The sequence below is a fragment of the Alosa pseudoharengus genome, unplaced genomic scaffold (assembly GCF_046254945.1).
Source record: "Alosa pseudoharengus isolate Yale_2024_CS ecotype anadromous, Long Island Sound unplaced genomic scaffold, YU_APseudo_1.1 YU_APseudo_1.1_scf_1, whole genome shotgun sequence".
In the NCBI taxonomy this organism is placed as follows: Eukaryota; Metazoa; Chordata; class Actinopteri; order Clupeiformes; family Clupeidae; genus Alosa; species Alosa pseudoharengus.
This window is the reverse complement of record NW_027468564.1, coordinates 46,942,139-46,962,138: the sequence shown is the minus strand read 5'-3', so window position 1 is coordinate 46,962,138 and position 20,000 is coordinate 46,942,139. Positions and strand designations below refer to the sequence as shown.

The following is a 20,000-nucleotide window of genomic DNA, read 5'->3' as shown; positions in this document are numbered from 1 at the left end:
GGGCATATAAAACTATTTGTAGCTAACCTAATTAAGAATGACACTCTCTGTATCCTATGGATTTTCATGTTACAAATGCACCACTATAGCCAAATAGCCTACCTGCTGGGTCTTTGAATTAGAATGTATTTAATTAACATTGATTGACCTCACAAATGTTCAGTAGTGCACTCTAGTACCTATTTATTTCTGTGGGAAAACACAGAGTGACTGAATTTGTTTTGGGATGGGATGGGAGAGCATTATGCATATATTTATTTATTCATGAAATATGTCCAGTCTGTGCTGTGTGGGTTTTGTGAGAGCATAAAAATCATAATTTTGCTAAATATCTGCAAATCTGTCACGTGATGTTGCTGCGTGGCTTGGGGATGTTTGTGTACTGGCTGTGAGTGACTCACTAAAGAGACTGTGATGCAGCTTCTAGATTTGGCAGACTGGACGAGATGGAGCCAGATTAGCAGCAGGGCTGCAGTACATTATAGGCGCCAGTAGGGGGAGTACATCAACAGAAAATGCCAGGTATTTGTTTGGTTTGTTTTAGGGGTTATATGGAGGTTCGAATCCATCTTTTTCTCCATAAAACGAGAACAACGGAAAGACAAAATAGTGCGATCAATTTACACACAAAACATTTTCATACCAAATCAAATTACTTATATTTTTCAGAGCAAAATGCTCTGTGTCTTTTGGGTCAACTTAGCTCCCTGAGAAAATAATGAAGTGTAATTTTAGAATCTCTCTCTCTCTCTCTCTCTCTCTCTCTCTCTCTCTCTCTCACACACACACACACACACATGCAGCATGCCCACACACACACACACACACACACCACCACCACACACCATCTTGCTCCCTATTACCACTGCCATACACTACAAACCCCAAACTCACCTTGATCTTGTGTGCAGCTTGTGTACGAGAGTGTGAGTGTGTGTATGAGAGTGTGTGTGTGTGTGCATGCTGCATGTGCGTGACTAGCAGAACAGCCTGCAACTCAATCCTGTGCTTATACTGGGTTTAAGGCCTGTGGTTTGACTGATAGGGCAGCAGTGGAAAACAGTCCAAGCTCCCGGGGCTTCGTGGAAGCGGGCAGTGCTGGGGGGGTGCTGGGGGGGGTGCTGGGGGGGTGCTGAGGGCAGTGCTGGGGGGGTGTGCTGAGGGGGGTGCTGGGGGGCAGTGCTGGGAGGCTACTCTTTACTCTCATACACTCACACTCACTCCTTTCAATTCAACTCAATTCAACTCAACTTAATATGCTTCATTGGCATTAAAAGGAAGAATGCGCCTTCAGTCACATAGCCTGAGCACACGCATATGACAGATGTAAACTCCTAGAGTAGGCATACAGTCACTCAGAGGGTAGTCAGCTGCCACTTATGCCAAATTCCGTGTATGCGTTTGCATGAGACTTTGGTGTAGTAGTGTGTGAGAGTGTGGGCCTTCTGTCATATACACATGTACAAGCAAACATACAGACATGCATAAATCATTCAGAGGGTAGTAGCTGCCAGTGTGAAAATATCTCTATATGTCTCTATATGTGTGTGATTTCGTGTGTGTGTGTGTGTGCGAGCGCATGTGTGTTTGTGTGTGTGTGTGTGATTTCATGTGTGTTTGTGTGTGTGTGTGTGTGTGTGTGTGTGTGTGTGTGTGTGTGTGTGTGTGTGTTTGTTTGTGAGTGTGTGTGTGTGTGTGTGTGTGTGTGTGTGTTGTAGTTATTCACCTGACGGCTCTGATGACACACTTAATGGAGGGCAGCAGGTCCTCTGCTGAGATGTCACAGTGGCAGCTCCGCTCGTCAAAGGCGTCGTCTGCCGCCATGTTACTGTCACCTGCCAGAGGAATATCAGGCCTTTTAAACACCTTTTAAACACCTTTTACACACCTTTTAAACACCTTCATCTCAATTAACAGCGATTAGCCCATTTCACAAGATGGGGCCGCTGTGTAAATCAACAATAGACAGCAAAAGAAAAGTCCACAGGAAAGACAAAAGCAGGAAGACGTTTTACCCTGCCAATTAAGGCATCATTCACATCAACGAGGCCGGACACCTGGACACTGTGAAATAGGCTTATTAACAACAAGTCATCCACAGTTGTTAATTCTGTTGCAACTGCGTCCTATTGTGTGACGTCTCCTCAAACTGAGCCACGATATTGGTTTGCCACTACAATAGATTCCACCAAAGGGGCTAGGTGTGGACTCTGCACACTACACTCTTAAAATGAATGTGCTGAAAACAACGCAACTTGTGTTGTTTTAACACATCTCTGTGTCCAGATAAGGACCACACAAGTTTGTGTTGTTTCCTTTTTTAATGTGTTACACAAAATGTGTTGAAAATAACACAACTTGCATTGAATCAACACAACTTGCGTTGTTTTTTTTTAACACATCTGTTACCAGATACTGTAGGGACAACACATTCGCTTTAAAGAATGTATAGTGACAAACTTCTGTTTTTGACTTGAAGTCGGCAAACCTGTTTCCTGTTCATTGTCATCGCTGTTAAAAAGCACCTGAAGATGAGTGCTTCGGTTTGTACCAAAACGTGTGCTTTTGTGCAGCCACTGTGCACATAGGCTGGCTAAAATTGCTTTTATAACGACTTTAGCTGAGCAGAGTGGCACACAGCAGTGCTCCTTAGAGCCAACAGACATTAAGACGCACCTACATTGTATTTATTACGCTTTTTTGACAGCCATATCAACGGACAGGAAACTGGTTTGCCGAGAAGCTAGCCAAGTTAGGGGACAAGCTAAGAGATGTGGTGTCCTCTCACTCCCATGATGGATAAGGACCTTTTCTGGCTGCGGGAAATCGCTAATGGGGCACATTTGGTGCGCTGCGCACACACTTTCATAGGAGTTATAGCCAGAGGCTGACCAAAACGTGTGTGTCAGTGTGTGTGTGTGTGTGTGTGTATGACACTGTGTGTCCAGTATGAATCTCTGTGTGTGTCTCAAGTGTATGAAGTGCAGAGTCAAGCACCCCCCCCCCCCCCACATCCCAAAGCTCCTCTCTCTCATCAATAAAAGGTTATCTATGGCCACGCGTTAGCAACGGCTATCATAGAGAGGGTGCGCTAATTCCCTGAGAAATGGCGGCCTAGCCGCCTGACCGCCTGGCTTGTCATCTCAGCAGCGACAGTAAATTCTCCCGAAAGGCCATTCCAGAGAGAGAGAGAGAGAGAGAGAAAGAGAGAGAGAGAGAGAGAGAGAGAGAGAGAGAGAGAGAGAGAGAGAGAGAGCGTACTTCAGAATACCTCTGAGTCAGCAGATGCTCACTAAGGTTTTTTTTTTTCCCCTGTGGTTGGGCTTTTGTCACAAGAGAAATGAAATGTGCCTCTTGTGTTGTAGTGGGGGTGGTGAGGAGCAAAGATACACACTTAGCAGTTTGTGTATACACACACTGGGATGGACATGCAACAAACAGCCCTTTTCTTTGTCCCAGGAGTGCAATGTGTTCTAGGCTTCCGTGAGAATCAAGAAGTGTTGTAACACGCACATGCACACATTTACAAACACACGCCCGCAGACACAAGCACACACACACACACACACACACACACACACACGCACGCGCAAACACTGTCATCAACAAACACTTCTCCAGTCTTCCTCTTTTCCACAGAGCAAAATGTTGCCATCAGAGACTAGACTGTCCTGTTTGTCACTACAGTAGTGTGATACATCCCTATCCGAACACAACCACAACATCAGACGCACAAACAAATAAAACACTCATTCCTTTTCATCTTCCACTAGCCTCAGAGAGAACAGGAGTGTCTCTCTCTCTCTCTCTCTCTCTCTCTCTCTCTCTCTCTCTATCCTCCCTGTCATCCCTTGTTCTATCGGTTAGGAGAAGGGACTAGAGAAGAGTGAGCCCTGCTGTGTAGTGCTGTCTCTAGACGTCTGCATTGTTAAGTGCATTGTGTCCTGAGTGGTGCCGGCCTAGAGGCCCTTCATGTGAACGCGCTCTAGCAGAGGAGCGGAGAAATGTAAAGGTTTTAACAATGGAGCTTGACGAGGGAGAACACTGAAGCAACCACAGGCTATGGCCTTTACCTTTGACCTTAAGACATAGAAACACACAGGCGCACGCGCACACACACACACACGCACACACACGCATGTGCACACACACACACACACACACACACACACACACACACACACACGCACGCAAACACACACACGCACACACATGCACACACACATGTGCACACACGCACACACACATGCACACACACATGTGCACACACACACACACACACACACACACACACACACACACACAGACACAGACACAGACACAGACACAGACACACACACACACACACATACACACACACACACACACACACACACACAGTAAACAATTTAGGGAGAGAAACTAAAGAGGGTTATCTAATTACAACCCAGCCCATCACAGACAGACAGACACACACACACACACACACACACGCGTGCACACACACACACACACACACACACACACACACACACACACACACACACACCTCCATCGACAGTGACATACTACAGCCCAAATTGTAGCCCAGGGGTCTGACTATGCGGTGGAGCTCGTACTTTTCATGTAGTCAGCATCAGCTCCATTACATTCATCTGCACCACTGTCATTCACTGTTGTCTACCATCACCATCACTAGTTGTACTCCCACACTGCAATCTACGCTTTCTCTAGTCAATACTGCTCGTGTATACACTCTCACAAGAACAAGCTCCTTTATGGATTCTTTGAGGACACAAAGGTACAAATATGCATGACTACCGGTACCTTTAATAAATAGTATGCCAATCAACACTCCGTGTGAACCAACACTCTGTGTGAAAGACCTACGGCACCTCCACCAGCTCCCTTTACAGTTGGGATGACAGACAATTATAAAGGAATAGGATGTACAAACAGTACACTCAGTACGGAGCAGTATGTCAAATGGCCTCCCTGTTTTATAATGAAAACCTTCTGGTGCCTCTATCAGGATTCTGTACTAATATATGGGTTCATCACAGGGGCAATAAACATAGTAAATAAATGATAATAAACAAATAAATATATAATTTAATATGTCATATATAAACACAGAAAATAAACAATAAATACATAAACACTGTAAATAAATAATAATAAACAAATAAATAATGTAAACACATAATAAATAATACAATAAATAAATACATTAGATAAATAAACACAGTACTGCAGTTCAGCTACTGTAGGAGATGGTGAGAATGAGGGGCGGGGGAACTCACTCTCAGTGGGGGCGCGTGATTGGCTCTTGAGGCGAAGCGAGGGCCGGAAGCGCGTGCGGTCGTTGAAGCTCCAGCTCTTCTGCACCTTGGCTGGGCTGGAGCCCTCGCCACTGATCTCCGCCCCTGGCGAGCGACGGTCTGTCATGGACGTCTGGCGGCTCTTGATGCTCTGGCCCCGCGGACTCGCCATCCGTACACGGTCCTTGAAGCTCATCTTCTGACCGGTGCTGCAAGGAGAGAGAGAGAGAGAGAGAGAGAGAGACAAAGAGAGAGGACGAGACAGAGAGAGAGCAGAGAGAGAGAGAGAGAGAAAGAGAGAGATAGAGAGAGAGAAACAGAGAAATGAACAAAAGAGTATATTTGCCCATTGGTGCGATGGGTACATTTGCACTCACAAACTCAAGCACTTTACTGAACACCCTTATCAGTTAGATTAGCAACCAGTCAGTCCTTTGTCAGTAACTGATGACCATAGTTAAACCCACTTTACTACTGGTGAGATGACACTTAGCAAGCTACTGGTCAAAAAGTATGATCTACCTAATGTTAGAAGCATGATGCTAGGACAACGTGCTGTGGCTACAGGGTGTCTCATGGCAACATGCAGGGGCTAGGATGGTGAGAGGTTAAACAGAGCGTGGCGGTGCATTGTTAGGGACCAAAGAGGAGTCAGTGCAATCTTGAACACTCAATACCCTCAAAAAGGTGAATTATCTGACTGGCAAAGGATCATGAATTTTAATGGTAGCTGGAATGTTCAAAGCATCAACGCCTTCACGGAAGGTTTTTTTTTTTCTGCTACTGTGAGACACACATTAGTGTGAAGTTGAACTGTTGTAAATGGCAAAAGCAGTGTGAGGTTAGGCAATGACCCTAAATATTTCACGCCACTTTTATTAGCTCCTTTTTGAGTAGGGCTGCATGGATTTTCATGTTTATAGGAGTTAGGATATTTTAAGGGCTTCCTGCCCATCTTGGACGCCTTCTTGAAAATTACACTAACGTAAGGAAACACTCAACCCCCCCCCCCAAAAAAACCCCCAAACTCTCAAAAAAACAAAACAAAACAAAAACACCAACCCCCCCAGACGCTCAGTCTCACACGGCACACAGAGACAGCACACTGTCAGTGGTCACTCTAAGAGTAACAGGGGCAGCAAACGCAGAGCAGGATGTCGAGTACCTATGGCGGAGTCGCACATATCTCCTGAGGAACTTCATCCTGCGACTAAACGCCTTACTATTGGATGAGGAAAAGGGGAGGAGGGACAGTGTCATCATAATCATTGATGTCATCAAGATATCATCAAGATAAGATAAGAAGTCATCAAGATATAGAAGTATATACTGTATATTTCATCTTGCATATGTTTCTTTTAATTCCGTTCACATTGTATGTAAAAGAAGAACCACCTGCTTTGAATCAGCTGTGTGATTTTAATTAGCACCTGGAGTCTGGTTCAGTGACAGAATGTCCTGATGTAGCGCTACGCTCCCAGACATCAGTTCCGGCATAAAAGGAACACAAAACACATGACTTTGCCACTCTCGACTTTTTTTTCCGTGAGGGTCAAATAGGGGAAGTTGACAAGTATTTGACAAGAAACTGTTGCAGCCTCGCAATCAGGGATGGGGGGGGGGGGGCGTGTGTGAAGTAGCTTCCTCTATTTCAAGAACAGAAAGCAGAAATGCAATGAAGTGGGAAGGAGTAGACACTTTCTTTTCTTTGTTTTTCCCTTAGAATCTGCCAATATGGTTGATTGCAGGCAAGAAACTATCCAAACCTGCCAAGGGCTTGGTTCTAGCAAGTTGGGTCACAGTTCATAAAGCAATGGTGTTACATTACCATCTCTTATCCTCTATGCCTCCAAAGAAAATTCACTCTAACACACACGCACATACACACAATGTGCACACACACACACACACACACACACACAGCCCTCCACGCTGTCTCCCACACCGATCTTACTTCAACAACAACCCCACAACATTAACGGCCTTGTAACATTGTAAGCCGGCAATTTTACCCTTTGGGCACCAAGCCAGAAACACGCTGCTTAAGAGAAAGATCACAATAAAAATCAACAAAAACAAATAAATGCCAGCATGCACTATGTAACCTGTCTCTGAGAAACCACAGGGCTAACTCCCATGCCACGTCTGGCTCATCTGTTGTGTAAAGTGTTAGATAACTTCAGCAGTGTTCTGGCCTGTCCCCCATCAGCTTGACTGAGTACTGAGTCTCCATCATTCCTGCCAGACAGATAAGTGATACGTAAACGAAATTGCACCGCATTAGAGAGGGGAACAACACAATTATGCGTCATCAGTGGAGAGTGTGTGTGTGTGTGTGTGTGTGAGAAAGACAGCTGTAGAGAGTTAAACGGATATCACCGACATCTCTCTGTCTACACCATGCCACCTCGGGCCAATTAAATGAGAACGGACTACATTCGAAGGCTCGGCGAGCCACGCTGATAGGTGATCACCGGGAGTCATTATCAGAGGCAGAGCTGCTCTCACTGAGAGTCCATTAGCACCTAGAGGAGTGCTGTTCCAACACCTCCTCTCCTCTCCACTCCTCTCCACTCCTCTCCTCTCCTCTCCTCTCCACTCCTCTCCTCTCCACTCCACTCCTCTCCTCTCCACTCCTCTCCACTCCTCTCTCCAGCAGAAGTCAGCCAGAGGAGACACACAGAGAACAACACAGTAACGAGCCTGCGGCATCCTCGTCCGTATGCTCTCAAGAACAAGCTCAAATAAATAAGAGAAAGAAAGCAGACAAAAAAAATACATAATACAGTATATAATCAAATCTAACATATTTGATATAAATAATTTATCATGGACTATATCCTACATATAGCTATAAGAATATAGCTATACCTTATAAGGTATATCTGTATGATAAACAGTGATGGTAATTGTGCAATCCACTGCATAGATGGTGAATATACAGTAGGCAGTGCAATACAGTGTTTCAGGTTGAAACTGGTTTTTAGTTAGCACTTAATCAATGAGAATTGAGATAACAAACCTGGTTGTGGTCTCGCCCTGTTCCTTCCTTCAGTGGAGAGGTGGTAGTGGTGGTGTGTGGAGAGGAGAACCATGGGAAGAAGACATGGTTATTTCACATCGCAAAAGCTGGAACGACTAAGTTATTTGAGAGACAATGCCAGATGGAACAGAGGAGGAACTGTTCAGGTCCAGGAGCTAAAAGAGTTCCAGTGGCTGTCTCCGGATTTTAGATCTGTCTAAAATGTAGAGCAATGTGACTATAGCTTAACCCTTTAATTTCACCCTCTGATCCCGTTTTCAGATTCTAGAACAGTTGAGACAACACACACTGAATTGTACTCTGGGCCTGGTGGTTCCACCTCTGTTGCTGATCCCAAGAACTCATCTCTGGGAAAACATGTGGCTAGTCTTCAGACACAGGAACACATCACATGCAAAACAGCACAGTCAAATAAGGGAACCCTGACCAACAGCCAAGACAACTACTGTACATTATTAGGCTATAAAAAGCTGACATGCAAAGACATACATCAGAAGCAACATAAATATACTGTATGGACAGAAATCTATACTGGCAGAAGTGTGTGTGTGTGTGTCTTTGTGTGAATACTGACATATGGTCTGTGGGAAAGCCAATTAGTGGCGGCTAACCCAACAGTAATATGCACAATTATGGTATCAATGCACACTTGTAATTAGCGTTAACATGAATCATATATATATACGGGAGGTTTGTGTGTGTGTGTGTGTGTGTGTGTGTGTGTGAATATATCAGCACGTGTGCAAATTCAGCAGATGGCTCTCCCAATACTTCCAGGCTCCAGTTAATTTGCTTCATTCCGCTAATGACCACAATCTCAAGTAACTAATGCAATGGGGGAAGAACCTTTTCTAAATTGAAGCTCTTTAGTCCAATCAAGCACGGAGCTTTTGGCGGAGATCACATTGGCCAGCGGCAAGCGGCAGCGGCAAACGTAACGCAGCGCTCAGACCATAATAAGTTTTGTCTCGTTCCTATGCAACACAAACGGTTTGTCAATTGAATATGCTTGCGTTGCACTTTGAAAGTTGAACCAAGTTCAACTGTTATGTATTGGGGGTTGCTCAGACCTACACAAGAGCCCAGGCAGAGACAGCCCACTGTCACACATATAAACATCCTCCATCCACAAGGGGTGCCAGCTACTTCCGGTCTTATTGTGTGATTGACTATAAGACATGCAGAATAGCAGTCAATCGGAAGAGAGGATTGGAGAACTGGGGAACTCAGCTGCTGGGCCGATGCTGTAAACCTCCCAGCTGCTTCGCCGTGCGATATATGAACTGTGCACTTGGATTGATATTCTGTTTGGTTTAGTGGTGGTTTGGTTTCGTTTGGGGTCCGTTTTTCGTTTTCGTCCTGCATCACCGTGGGGTTTCCCGCACGGTGGACATCAAGCGCGAGCTGGACGCCTTGGAGAGGCAAGAGCGAGGTGGCCCGACGGAAAGTTAAGCTGGCCGCCCCTTTGGCCTCTCAACGCTAACGTTACGCCAGCGTTACCACCGTTCCGCTGCCAAATCATAGAGAACAATAGGAAACCTGCCGCTTGCCGCTAGCTAATGTGATCCTCGCCTTAGGATGTTCCTATGTGGCTATGGTGCTCTCCTACTAATGTAAGTAAGTAAGTAAGTAAGTAAGTAAGTTTAATTTTAAAGCACATTTAAACACAGCATAAACTGACCAAAGTGTTGTACCGCAGCGGACAACTAAAGATAAAGACTAAGACAGATAATACATACGTAATAATGGAGCCTGGAGGACACTAGGGGGGTTTTCTGATGGCTGTGAACCAAAGATTCTAGAGCGGAGCTCTGTTCTAGAATCATTGCTGTGAACCCTACTGCATGTTAGGACCTACAGTAAGTTAGACTGGAACAGAATGAGCGGATAGCATGTGTGTACGTTGAAGAGATTTAAAGGGAAGCACATAAATGAAAAGTGTGTTGTGTGTTGTGAGATGATGAAACCGACGAAGAAGAAGAAGAAAAGATTGAATAGGAAGAAGAAAAGGATGGAGATGATGATGAGTTTACGGCACGATGAAGAGAAGAAAGAGATGGTGAGAAACGACAAAAAGAAAAGTGGCACAGACACCAAATAGAACACCAGCTGCCAGAGAGGTTGTACCTACTTTGTAGGACTGCAGGTATGCAACGCCTTCAAATGAGGCTTCCAGGTAGCAACGGAAACCGAGTTCTCATCAGCCGCATAGCTACGCCAAACACACTGCATGCAGAGTACACGGAACCAAGAGAACAGGGAGGAGGAGGAGAGGAGGAGAGGAGGAGAGGGAACAGAACCAAACCAGAACCAAACAAAATGAAAAGGCAAAACAAAAGGAATGTAAGGGGGGGGGGGGGGGGGCAAGGAAATTAAAATAAATAAATAAATAAATAAATAAATAAATAAATAAATAAATAAATAAATAAATAAATATAAAACAAAAGGAAAACAAATAATAAAGAAGGGGGGAAATAGAGGGGTAGAATGGAAATACAAGGAAACAAAAATGCTGATTAGTAACAACATCACCCGTTACGGCTTTAGGGGGACGGAGAGAGATATCGAGAGAGAGAGAGAGAGAGTGAGAGAGAGAGAGAGAAGGTATAGAGGGTGGAGAGTAGGGTTTAAGAAAGAGGAGGAAATTGGTTTGGAGTTGGAGGGTGTGGGGAGGTGGAGGGGCGATTGGGGTCGGGTCGGGGCGCAGGCTTCCATACATGCCTTAGGGAGGGCAGGGCACGCTCATAGTGCCTCCACGTGGCCTCCAGGTAGGGCCGGCTACCGTCGGTGGAGTAGTAGCGCCACGCAGCCTGGAAGATGGTGGTGGTGGAGGTGGGGGCAGCGGAGGAGAGCCGTGGGGGGTCGGCGTGGGTAGGTTGGGGGGCAGGAGAGTGGACAGAAGGTAAGTTGTGCGTGAGTGTGTGTGTGTGTGTGGGGGGGGGGGGGGGGGGGGGGGGGGGGAGGGGGTTATGGGCAGAAGTGAAGGTCTAGGGGTGCATCTGCATACAACAGGCAGTGGGACACCCACAAACACTTTGATTCACACACACACACACACACACACACACACACACACACACACACACACACACACACACACACACACACACACACACACACTAACACAGTGGGATAATAAAACACTCATCATAATTTCTTGGTCATTAAAGAATTGGGCCTGGCCTCCAACAGACACCAGCGGCATACAAATCAGCCCAGTTAATAAGCCAACAACCCAAAGCAGCAGTGCTGCAGTAATCAGACGCCTGCGAACAACACACACTACGGCCGAATCAGTACCACCGTCTGTGTTTGTAATGAACTAATACAAAAAAGAAGGATTTCTTCATTCAGTTTCAAAATTATGCCAGACATTTTGCACATTTCTTTTGTTCAGAAGCAACATAAAATAGCAGAAATTCATTACAAAAACACAGTAAATGATCATAACCCCCATGTTTGTTTTGGTAGTTATATAAGGGCTTCGAAAGCTAAAAAAACAACATATTGCTTCTAGCATTTCTCTAATTTTGTAGTCAGTTTCCATTCAAACTAATTTAATTTGTGTGATTTCTTGAACATTACAGGAAGGGACTCTTTCATAACCCCACTCCCCTCCATTTACTCTTACTTCTTGCCAATGGAGAACCTTCACTGACATTCCTCATTCAAGCAATGAAACAATTTGTAGAGAAAACAGAAAACGGACACCGCCTCGGCTACAAACATTGTTCTGCTGGCGTCCTTAAATGGCAGGGTTTCAAGGTACATCTGAGAGGGTTTGAGTGCTGTGGCTTACAGGCTGTTTGCGGTGGAACAGTGACAACTAGGCCTCAATGTGCAGGAACCTGAGGACCACTAATACTAAACCATGTTCATCCTTGTGTTCCAAAAAACTTTTTGACATTTTATTTATGAAAAAAAAAAACATGGTTATTGTCAAAGATCATTATGGGTTACTACGGCGACTCTGAGCTTTCACTAATGTGTGTTTTATAAGCCCTGACAGTGCACAAGGGCTTAGGAGACGACCACATAACAAACGTAAGCTAGCCGCATGCCCGGGCTTTCATGTCTAAAATGTCAGTCATTTCAGGTCTTTGTCGTTATTTGTAAACTGGACTTAAAAAGAAAACTCAGCTTTTTAACCCTACTAATTCATAATTCACACCTCTGGTTTTCAACAGAGCCATTATAGTCACCAGAATGGGCCTTTAAAAAAAGAGAACAGCTTTCTTTATTCGCCTGGTTCTCCATTCAATTCACACTTAAAATTGAATTTCCCGGAAGGACAATTCACTCCTCTCACTTTTTTTTTGTGTAGTCATGCAATTTTTTCCTGCTTATACAATAGACCAGTTCCTATTATTGACTCATTCAGAAGTAATGAGTGCCTTGTGATGAGAGCCTAATATTGTGTGCAGATGTGTGTGGTGCATGCATGTATGTTTGTGTGCGTGTGTGTGTGAGTGTGAGTGTGAGTGTGTGTGTGTGTGTGTGTGTGTGTGTGTGTGTGTGTGTGTGTGAGTGTGTGTGTGCGCGCATACTCCTACCTGAATGAGGCAGGCTGCTGGGTTCCTCCTCTTCTCAAAGTGCTTTTGACGGTGCTGCTCCTGCACCTTCAGTGCAAATCCAGAGCCCAAGATACCCTGTACACACAGAGAAAGAGAGAGAGAGAGAGAAAGAGAAAGAGAGAGAGAGATCACACATCAGCACCAGAGGTCAGTGGAATGGGTGTAAGTGTAAGGTGTGGTGTGAGACCAGAGGTGAGCAGAGGTTACTTAACACTGGCAAAGAGGGTGCAGCTAATGGGGTGCTGTATGAGTGTGGGTCTTTGTGTGTGTGCATGTTTGTGTATGTGTGTGTAGGGTACACAGGACATGCACTCATGTGAGAAGAATGCACAGACTCACCGCAGGCAGAGCAAAAAACGATATTCCTAGCAGTGCAAACCCAGCAGAGAGCATGCGGCCAGTCCACGTCTTGGGCGTCTTGTCCCCATAGCCTATAGTGGTCAGAGTGATCTACACAAAACAAATGATAGAGAGAAACATTAAAGGGCTTCTGTGTGGTCAACAATAAAGAAGAATTCTGGGCACTGTCGTCACAAAACAAAGTGTCCCCACAAAACAAAATGTCTTCATAAAGCAAAATGTTCTCAAAAGGCCTATGATGATGACAGTTTTAGCCTTGAAAAAAGCTAATATTTATAACCACTTTTTTTTCAAGAATTTTTCTGGCCTGCAAAATGACATTATTAGGTTGTGATATAAAAGTTCTGAGAGTGGATTTAATGATGGGCCAGGGTTAGGTTAAGAGAGAGAGAGAGAGAGAGAGAGAGAGAGAGAGAGAGAGAGAGAGAGAGAGAGAGAGAGAGAGAGAGAGAGAGAGAGAGAGGAGAGCAAATGGAAAAAGCATCTCAGCCTAAATTGGTCAAGATTACATGTGGTTTGATTTGTGGCCTGTTTGTGGCAAATCCTGAGATTGTGACTTTTTTGTCTAACACTGCAACCCAATTGTGTGTGTGTGAGAGAGAGATAGTGTGTCATGGTATGTGTTCTCAACCCCATGTGTCAAACTGTGTGTGTGTGTGTGTGTGCTTACATGCGTGTGTGTGAAAAATTCTTTTTCACCATTCCTTTCTGACCTCTGCTCCTTTTTCCCTCCACTCTCTCTCTCTCTCTCTCTCTCTCTCTCTCTCTCTCTCTCTCTCTCTCGCTCTGTGTGTGTGTGCGTGTGTGTGTGTGTGTGTGTGTGTGTGTGTGTGTGTGTGTAATGGCGTGGCAAAGGCCATAAATGACTCGCATTGATTTAGTGACGCGGGGCCTCTGCGGAGGATCTGCAGTCGAGGTCGGCCATGTGTGACAGAAATGGCTCCTGTCACTCGCAGGCTCCATGACGATCAGTCCCCATCCCAATGAAAATGGCCACATAATAGGACCCACGCTTATGTTTATGAGCCAGGAAGTTTTCAATCTTTCTCTCTCTCTCTCTCTCTCTCTCAGTCTGTCTGCTTCGTTCCATCTATCTCTCTCCACACTGCAAACAAGGTGAAGATCAATGAAGCCAGACAGAATGCTTTCAGTTTTGGAGGGAATAAATGAATAGATAGATATATAAATAAATAAACATATAAAAAAATAATTTGATAGGTCATATCGGTCTGAGCGAGGAAATGATGATAGATATGACAACAAAAATGGTGTGCTCTTGTGCTACTAAAAAAAAAAAAACAATCAAAAACTTTTATTCGATGCAAAAGCAGAAGTCTTAAGTAGGCGGATGCATTGCAGAGTTGACATATGATATAACCTTTGTCACCATGTCATGAGAGATGAGGCAGAGGAAGATAAGAGGTGGTCCATCATCATTTACCGTCCTGAGTGGACTCATTTCACCAAATAATGGGTGAGGGTAGGGGTATATGTGTGTGTGGATGTGTGTGTGTTAGAGATGCGCGGTTAGCGGTTACAGCCGCGGACTCCGCGGTTAAACCGCGGATCGGGCGGATGACATGAAGAAATATAATATTTTAATTAAATCGGGCGGGTGGCGGTTGAACCAATCAAATGAAAAAAATATAGCCTATACATTGTTAAATTGTGTTACCTAAATCCGAAAAAAACGAGCACACTTTGAAATAGTCACATTTTCATCAGGCAGTTTGGCCTAGTTGCTTCTATGCATGCTGCTTTGTTTATCTATCAGAGACGGTGTTGCGGAATTGGTGTATTGCGATGTTTCACTGAGCAACCCCTCACGCACGCACACACACACTAAAGGTAACAAAGTTTAAATTAAGTAGCCTATCGTAGCCTACCAACATGTTTTCCTCTCCAGTGTGCAATAAGAAAGTAGAATGGGCTACAGTGCAAGTTGACCGATGATTCATCTCCCATGTCGCATCTCGTTGCAGAGCCTTTGTAGGCCACTAAGCAAATATGCAACCTATGAGCCCAGCTGCCAGTATTGGAGGAGGCCTAAACATCTCGTAGATGAGACTGACTGGGTTATTTTGTTTCGATATTATATATAAAACACATAGTCATTGTAGCCTACCATTCAGGGAATAGGCATTTAAAAGGGAGACAGATTATGGAGTGATATGACTCAGAACTGACATTGGGCAATGGCAGTGCGAGATGTTCAGAACGTAAGAGCAGCGGAAAAAAGAAGGTAAGAAAAATAGTCGGAAAACTTAGATGTAGGCAAGCAAGCAAGTTTGGCGGTTGTTACTAAAAATGTGAACATGCACGTTGCACTGCTGTGCGGTGGGTTACAGTGCGTAAAGTAGCCTAATGTGAATGACTTGTTATTTTATTAAGGATTTCTTTCTTTTTGCAAAAAACAAAGTACAATAGGCATTAATTAGTAGGCTAAATAGCAGCATGTTGAAATGATGTGCCAAATTGCGTTTTTTATTATAATGATAAAATTGTAGGCTACAGGCCGATGTGCGTTTTATTTGGAGACTTTTGCGAGACAGAGACTGAGTTTGCTGCTGATATTCTGGGGATAGGCTACAACATAGCCAATGTAAGACTTTAGCCTTTTAATATATTTGCTGCATTGGATCAGTCTTTCTAGAACAGGCAAGAGCTTTCTAGCCTCATGTCAGCAGCACCGCATCACCCATATACATTAAAACAACCAGCGGATTGCGGGCGGGTGCGGTTTTGAAAATTGGTTAAAAAACGTTGGTGCGGATGGATGGCGGATGGATGATAAGTTTTGCTATGCGGTTACGGTTGAAATAATAGCCCATCCGCGCATCTCTAGTGTGTGTGTGTGTGTGTGTGTGTGTGTGTGTGTGTGTGTGTGTGTGGGGGGTGAATAGAAACTGGGATCCTACCGTGCCCCACCACAGTGCATCAGCATAGGTGGCAAACTCTGTGTTCAGCTCCTTCTCCACCAGGTAGACCAAGAAGGATGAGAAGATGAGGACCAGGAAGCCAATGTACCATGCAGTGACCAGCTCCTAAGTGTGCAACACAGAGGACCATCAGACACCAGCAGTGGCAGCAGTTAATGTGTTCTGTTATTATTCAGTATCATTCTTGAGTTATTATGGGTCATAGCTTGCATTAAATTCAGTGAGCGATTCAGAAGCCAGGAGGGGAAATTTGGTTCATTTGTTACAGCTTGCTGGAGTTTATCTTCTACTTTGACAGTCAGTTCTTTTTTCCAATTTCCAGAATCTTTGATGTGTATAAACTATCACCCAGTCAATTACTGACCCAAACTATCCCACAGTTTGGCAGTCTGATCCAAACTTTCCCACACAGACACACACACACACACACACAGACACACACACACACACACACACACACACACACATACACACACACACACACACACACACACACACACACTCACACTCACACTCACACTCACACTCACACACACACACACACAAACACACACACACAGTGCGCACTCCGAAACTCCACTGCCCGGGTCAGGCCAAAGTGGTAGTCAAAGTTACAACACAATTTAGGGTTACCTGCCAGGGTTGCCCAAGTTTGAACCAACAGTTTGAATGTAGCTTGGCAAGGTGGGAAGAGAGAACCAAATGCAGTTTCCCGTCGCTGACCTCATCGTGACCCTTCCGCTGCCCTGACCTCTCTAGACTGACGCAGGAGCTCCAGCGTCAGAGCTGGACACCTCCCAGATTCAGCTCCCATCTCTCCCATCTGGGATTAATCCCCAAAACTGAATATGTTTTCTTTCCCTAGCACTGCATAATCCTACCCCCACCCCGGGAGATAATAGCAAAAGATTACTGGGGCACAATCACCGGTGTCAGTGATGGATACTGAAGAGAAGATCAGACAAACAAATTAAATAAATAACGTGAATACCTAGATATTGCGTTGTGAACTACATCCGCTAGCATAAATCGCTACTCGCTAAATGCATAGACATTCATGAATGCTGCAGACATAACAAGGAGACCCCTGACCCAGTCCAGAGGACGACTCTAAAAAGACATACACATACATGAAGAGCAACAGACTGCAGACGCAATCCTGGTGACGGACGGTCGGTCTGGCTGACCTCTGCGTAGTGTTTTGCAGGGGGCGGGTGGATTACATTTGCAGTTGCGGTTGACGTTGGGGTTAGGGGGGGTGATAGATGGGGGGGGAGACGCGGCCGGCTTTTGCTCTGTTCCTGCTGTCATGTGTTGCAACCCCAGGCTGATCCTCCTGAGACGGAGGAGGGGTCGGTTTTTTCCAGACCATTTAAGGACACCGGCAGCATACACCTAAGGTCGCTTACATTGTCCTGCTGGTGCCCGGACAACTCAAGGTGAGACAGACAGACAGACAGACAGACATACGGGTAGGCGGGCTCTTTGAGAGTTCACACCCCCATCCCCCCACCCCACCCCACCCCAGTTCCAGAGCTCCAGCTTGCAAGCAGTCACACATCCCATGACCCGGTATTCACTGAGAGCACTTATTGAAGCCAGTAACATAGTGTTGAAAACCACTTCCATTTGTCTTATTTGTCTTTGGAAGAAAGATTCATCCATTACATTTGAGACTTTCTTAGTGGTGTGTGCCTACTAAGTATTTAGCAGACTCTTTCTTTAGTGTTTGTTCTCTCTACACACAAAGCCCTAAGCACTGACATAATCATCTTAACACTGGCAGTTGACTTAGAAGGACACATACAGTTATATTCACAATTACATTGACTTTGATATAGATATTAGAAAGCTAGATACCACTTGGGCTCCAGAACATAGATAAATAGCGCCGCCATCTTGGTGGGGGCAACAGTCACTGGAGGCCAATGGAGAACCAGGTGACGACTCTGACTAGAAATCAGACAGGTGTCTCTGATTGCCGGCAAGTGTTGCCCATAGACAGTAAAGGTGTTGTCCCCAGCAATATGGCGGCCGTGTTTACGTATGCCACCTAATAGAACTCAACGGACAATGCGGTATCTAGCTTTCTAATATTTTTGAGTAATGTAGACAAAGTATGTGAGCAAGCATTGTGGTCAGTGTAGTTTTTTTTCAAAAGGAGGGGCAGCTGAGGTTCTGGCCCACCTTGCTGTGTGCATAAACTACAGATCCCAGCAGCTTCCAGGTGCCTCCGCGCCGGTCCATGCGCACCATGCGCAGGATCTGCAGGAAACGCAGGCTGCGGAGTGCCGACGTCGCAAAGATGTTGCCTTGGCTGCCAGCCGATACCACGGCAACAGAGGCGATGAGCACGATGATGTCTGGAGAGGAAAAAAGAGAAGAGGACATGAGCAAAAAAAAAGAAAAAAAGAGAAGAGAAGAGAAGAAAAGAAAAGAAAAGAGAAGAGAAGAGAAAAGAAGAGAAGAGGAGAGAAGAGAAGAGAAGAGAAAAGAAGAGAAGAGGAGAGAAGAGAAGAGAAGAGAAAAGAAGAGGAGAGAAGAGAAGAGAAGAGAAGAGAAGAGAAGAGAAAAGAAGAGAGGAGGAGAGAAGAGAAGAGAAGAGAAAAGAAGAGGAGAGAAGAGAAGAGAAGAGAAGAGAAGAGAAGAGAAAAGAAGAGAGGAGAGAAGAGAAGAAGAGAAGCGAAGAGAAGAGAAAAGAAGAGAGGAGAGAAGAGAAGAGAGAAGCAAAGAGAAGAGAATAGAAGAGAAAAGAAGAGGAGAGAAGAGAGGAGAGAAGCGAAGAGAAGAGAAGAGAAAAGGAGAGATAAGAGAAGAGAAGCGAAGAGAAGAGAAGCAAAGAGAAGTGAAGAGAAGAGAAGAGAAAAGAAGAGAGGAGAGAAGAGAAGAAGAGAAGAGAAAAGAAGAGAAAAGAAAAGAAAAGAAGAGAAGAAAAGAGAAGAGAATAGAAGAGAAGAGAAGAGAAGAGAGAAGAGAAGAGAAGAAGAGAGAAAAGAAGAAGAGAAGAGAAGAGAAAAGAAGCGAAGAGAAGAGAAGAGAAGAGAAGAAGAGAAGAGAAGAGAAGAGAAGAGAAGAGAAGAGAAGAGAAGAGAAGAGAAGAGAAGAGAAGAGAAGAGAGAGAGAAGAGAAGAGAGGAGAGGAGAGGAGAGAAGAGAAGAGAAGAGAAGAGAAGAGAAGAGAAGAGAAGAGAAAAGAAAAGAAGAGAAGAGAAGAGAAGAGAAGAGAAGAAGAGAAGAGAAGAGAAGAGAAGAGAAGAAGAGAAGAGAAGAGAAGAGAAGAGAAGCGAAGAGAAGAGAAGAGAAAAGAAGAGAAGAGAGAAGAGAAGAGAAGAGAAGAGAAGAGAAAAGAAGAGAGGAGAGAAGAGAAGAGAAGAGAAAAGAAGAGAAGAGAAGAGAAGAAGAGAAGAGAAGAGAAGAGAAGAGAATAGAAGAAGAGAAGAGAGAAGAGAAGAGAAGAGAAGAAGAGAGGAGAAGAGAAGAGAAGAGAAGAGGAAAGAAGAGAAGAGAAGAGAAGAGAAGAGAAGAGGAAAGAAGAGAAGAAGAGAGGAGAAGCGAAGAGAAGAGAAGAGAAAAGGAGAGAGAAGAGAAGAGAAGATAAAAGAAGAGAAGAGAAAAGAAGAGATAAGAGAAGAGAAGCAAAGAGAAGTGAAGAGAAGAGAAGAGAAAAGAAGAGAGGAGAAGAGAGAATAGAAGAGAAGAGAAGAGAAGAGAAGAGAAGAGAAGAGAAGAGAAGAGAAGAGAAGAGAAGAGAGGGCCCTGTAGTGTAAACTGAAGACTGAAAATCA

The 20,000-nt window shown here is 44.7% G+C and overlaps 1 protein-coding gene across 2 annotated transcripts in view; it reads right to left on the bottom strand.

Moving 5' to 3' along the window:
* Positions 1 to 20,000, bottom strand: part of kcnq5b (potassium voltage-gated channel, KQT-like subfamily, member 5b) — a 149,154-nt gene that overhangs the window by 6,440 nt on the left and 122,714 nt on the right. For both annotated transcript variants that reach the window (XM_076290005.1, XM_076290006.1), the window contains exons 4-11: positions 18,404 to 18,579; positions 16,196 to 16,321; positions 13,257 to 13,367; positions 12,897 to 12,992; positions 10,475 to 10,569; positions 8,323 to 8,349; positions 5,283 to 5,509; positions 1,727 to 1,835 (exon numbers count right to left, since the gene is read on the bottom strand). In XM_076290005.1, coding sequence (XP_076146120.1) covers positions 1,727 to 1,835; positions 5,283 to 5,509; positions 8,323 to 8,349; positions 10,475 to 10,569; positions 12,897 to 12,992; positions 13,257 to 13,367; positions 16,196 to 16,321; positions 18,404 to 18,579 — 967 coding nt within the window. The remainder of the gene's footprint in view (positions 1 to 1,726; positions 1,836 to 5,282; positions 5,510 to 8,322; positions 8,350 to 10,474; positions 10,570 to 12,896; positions 12,993 to 13,256; positions 13,368 to 16,195; positions 16,322 to 18,403; positions 18,580 to 20,000) is intronic.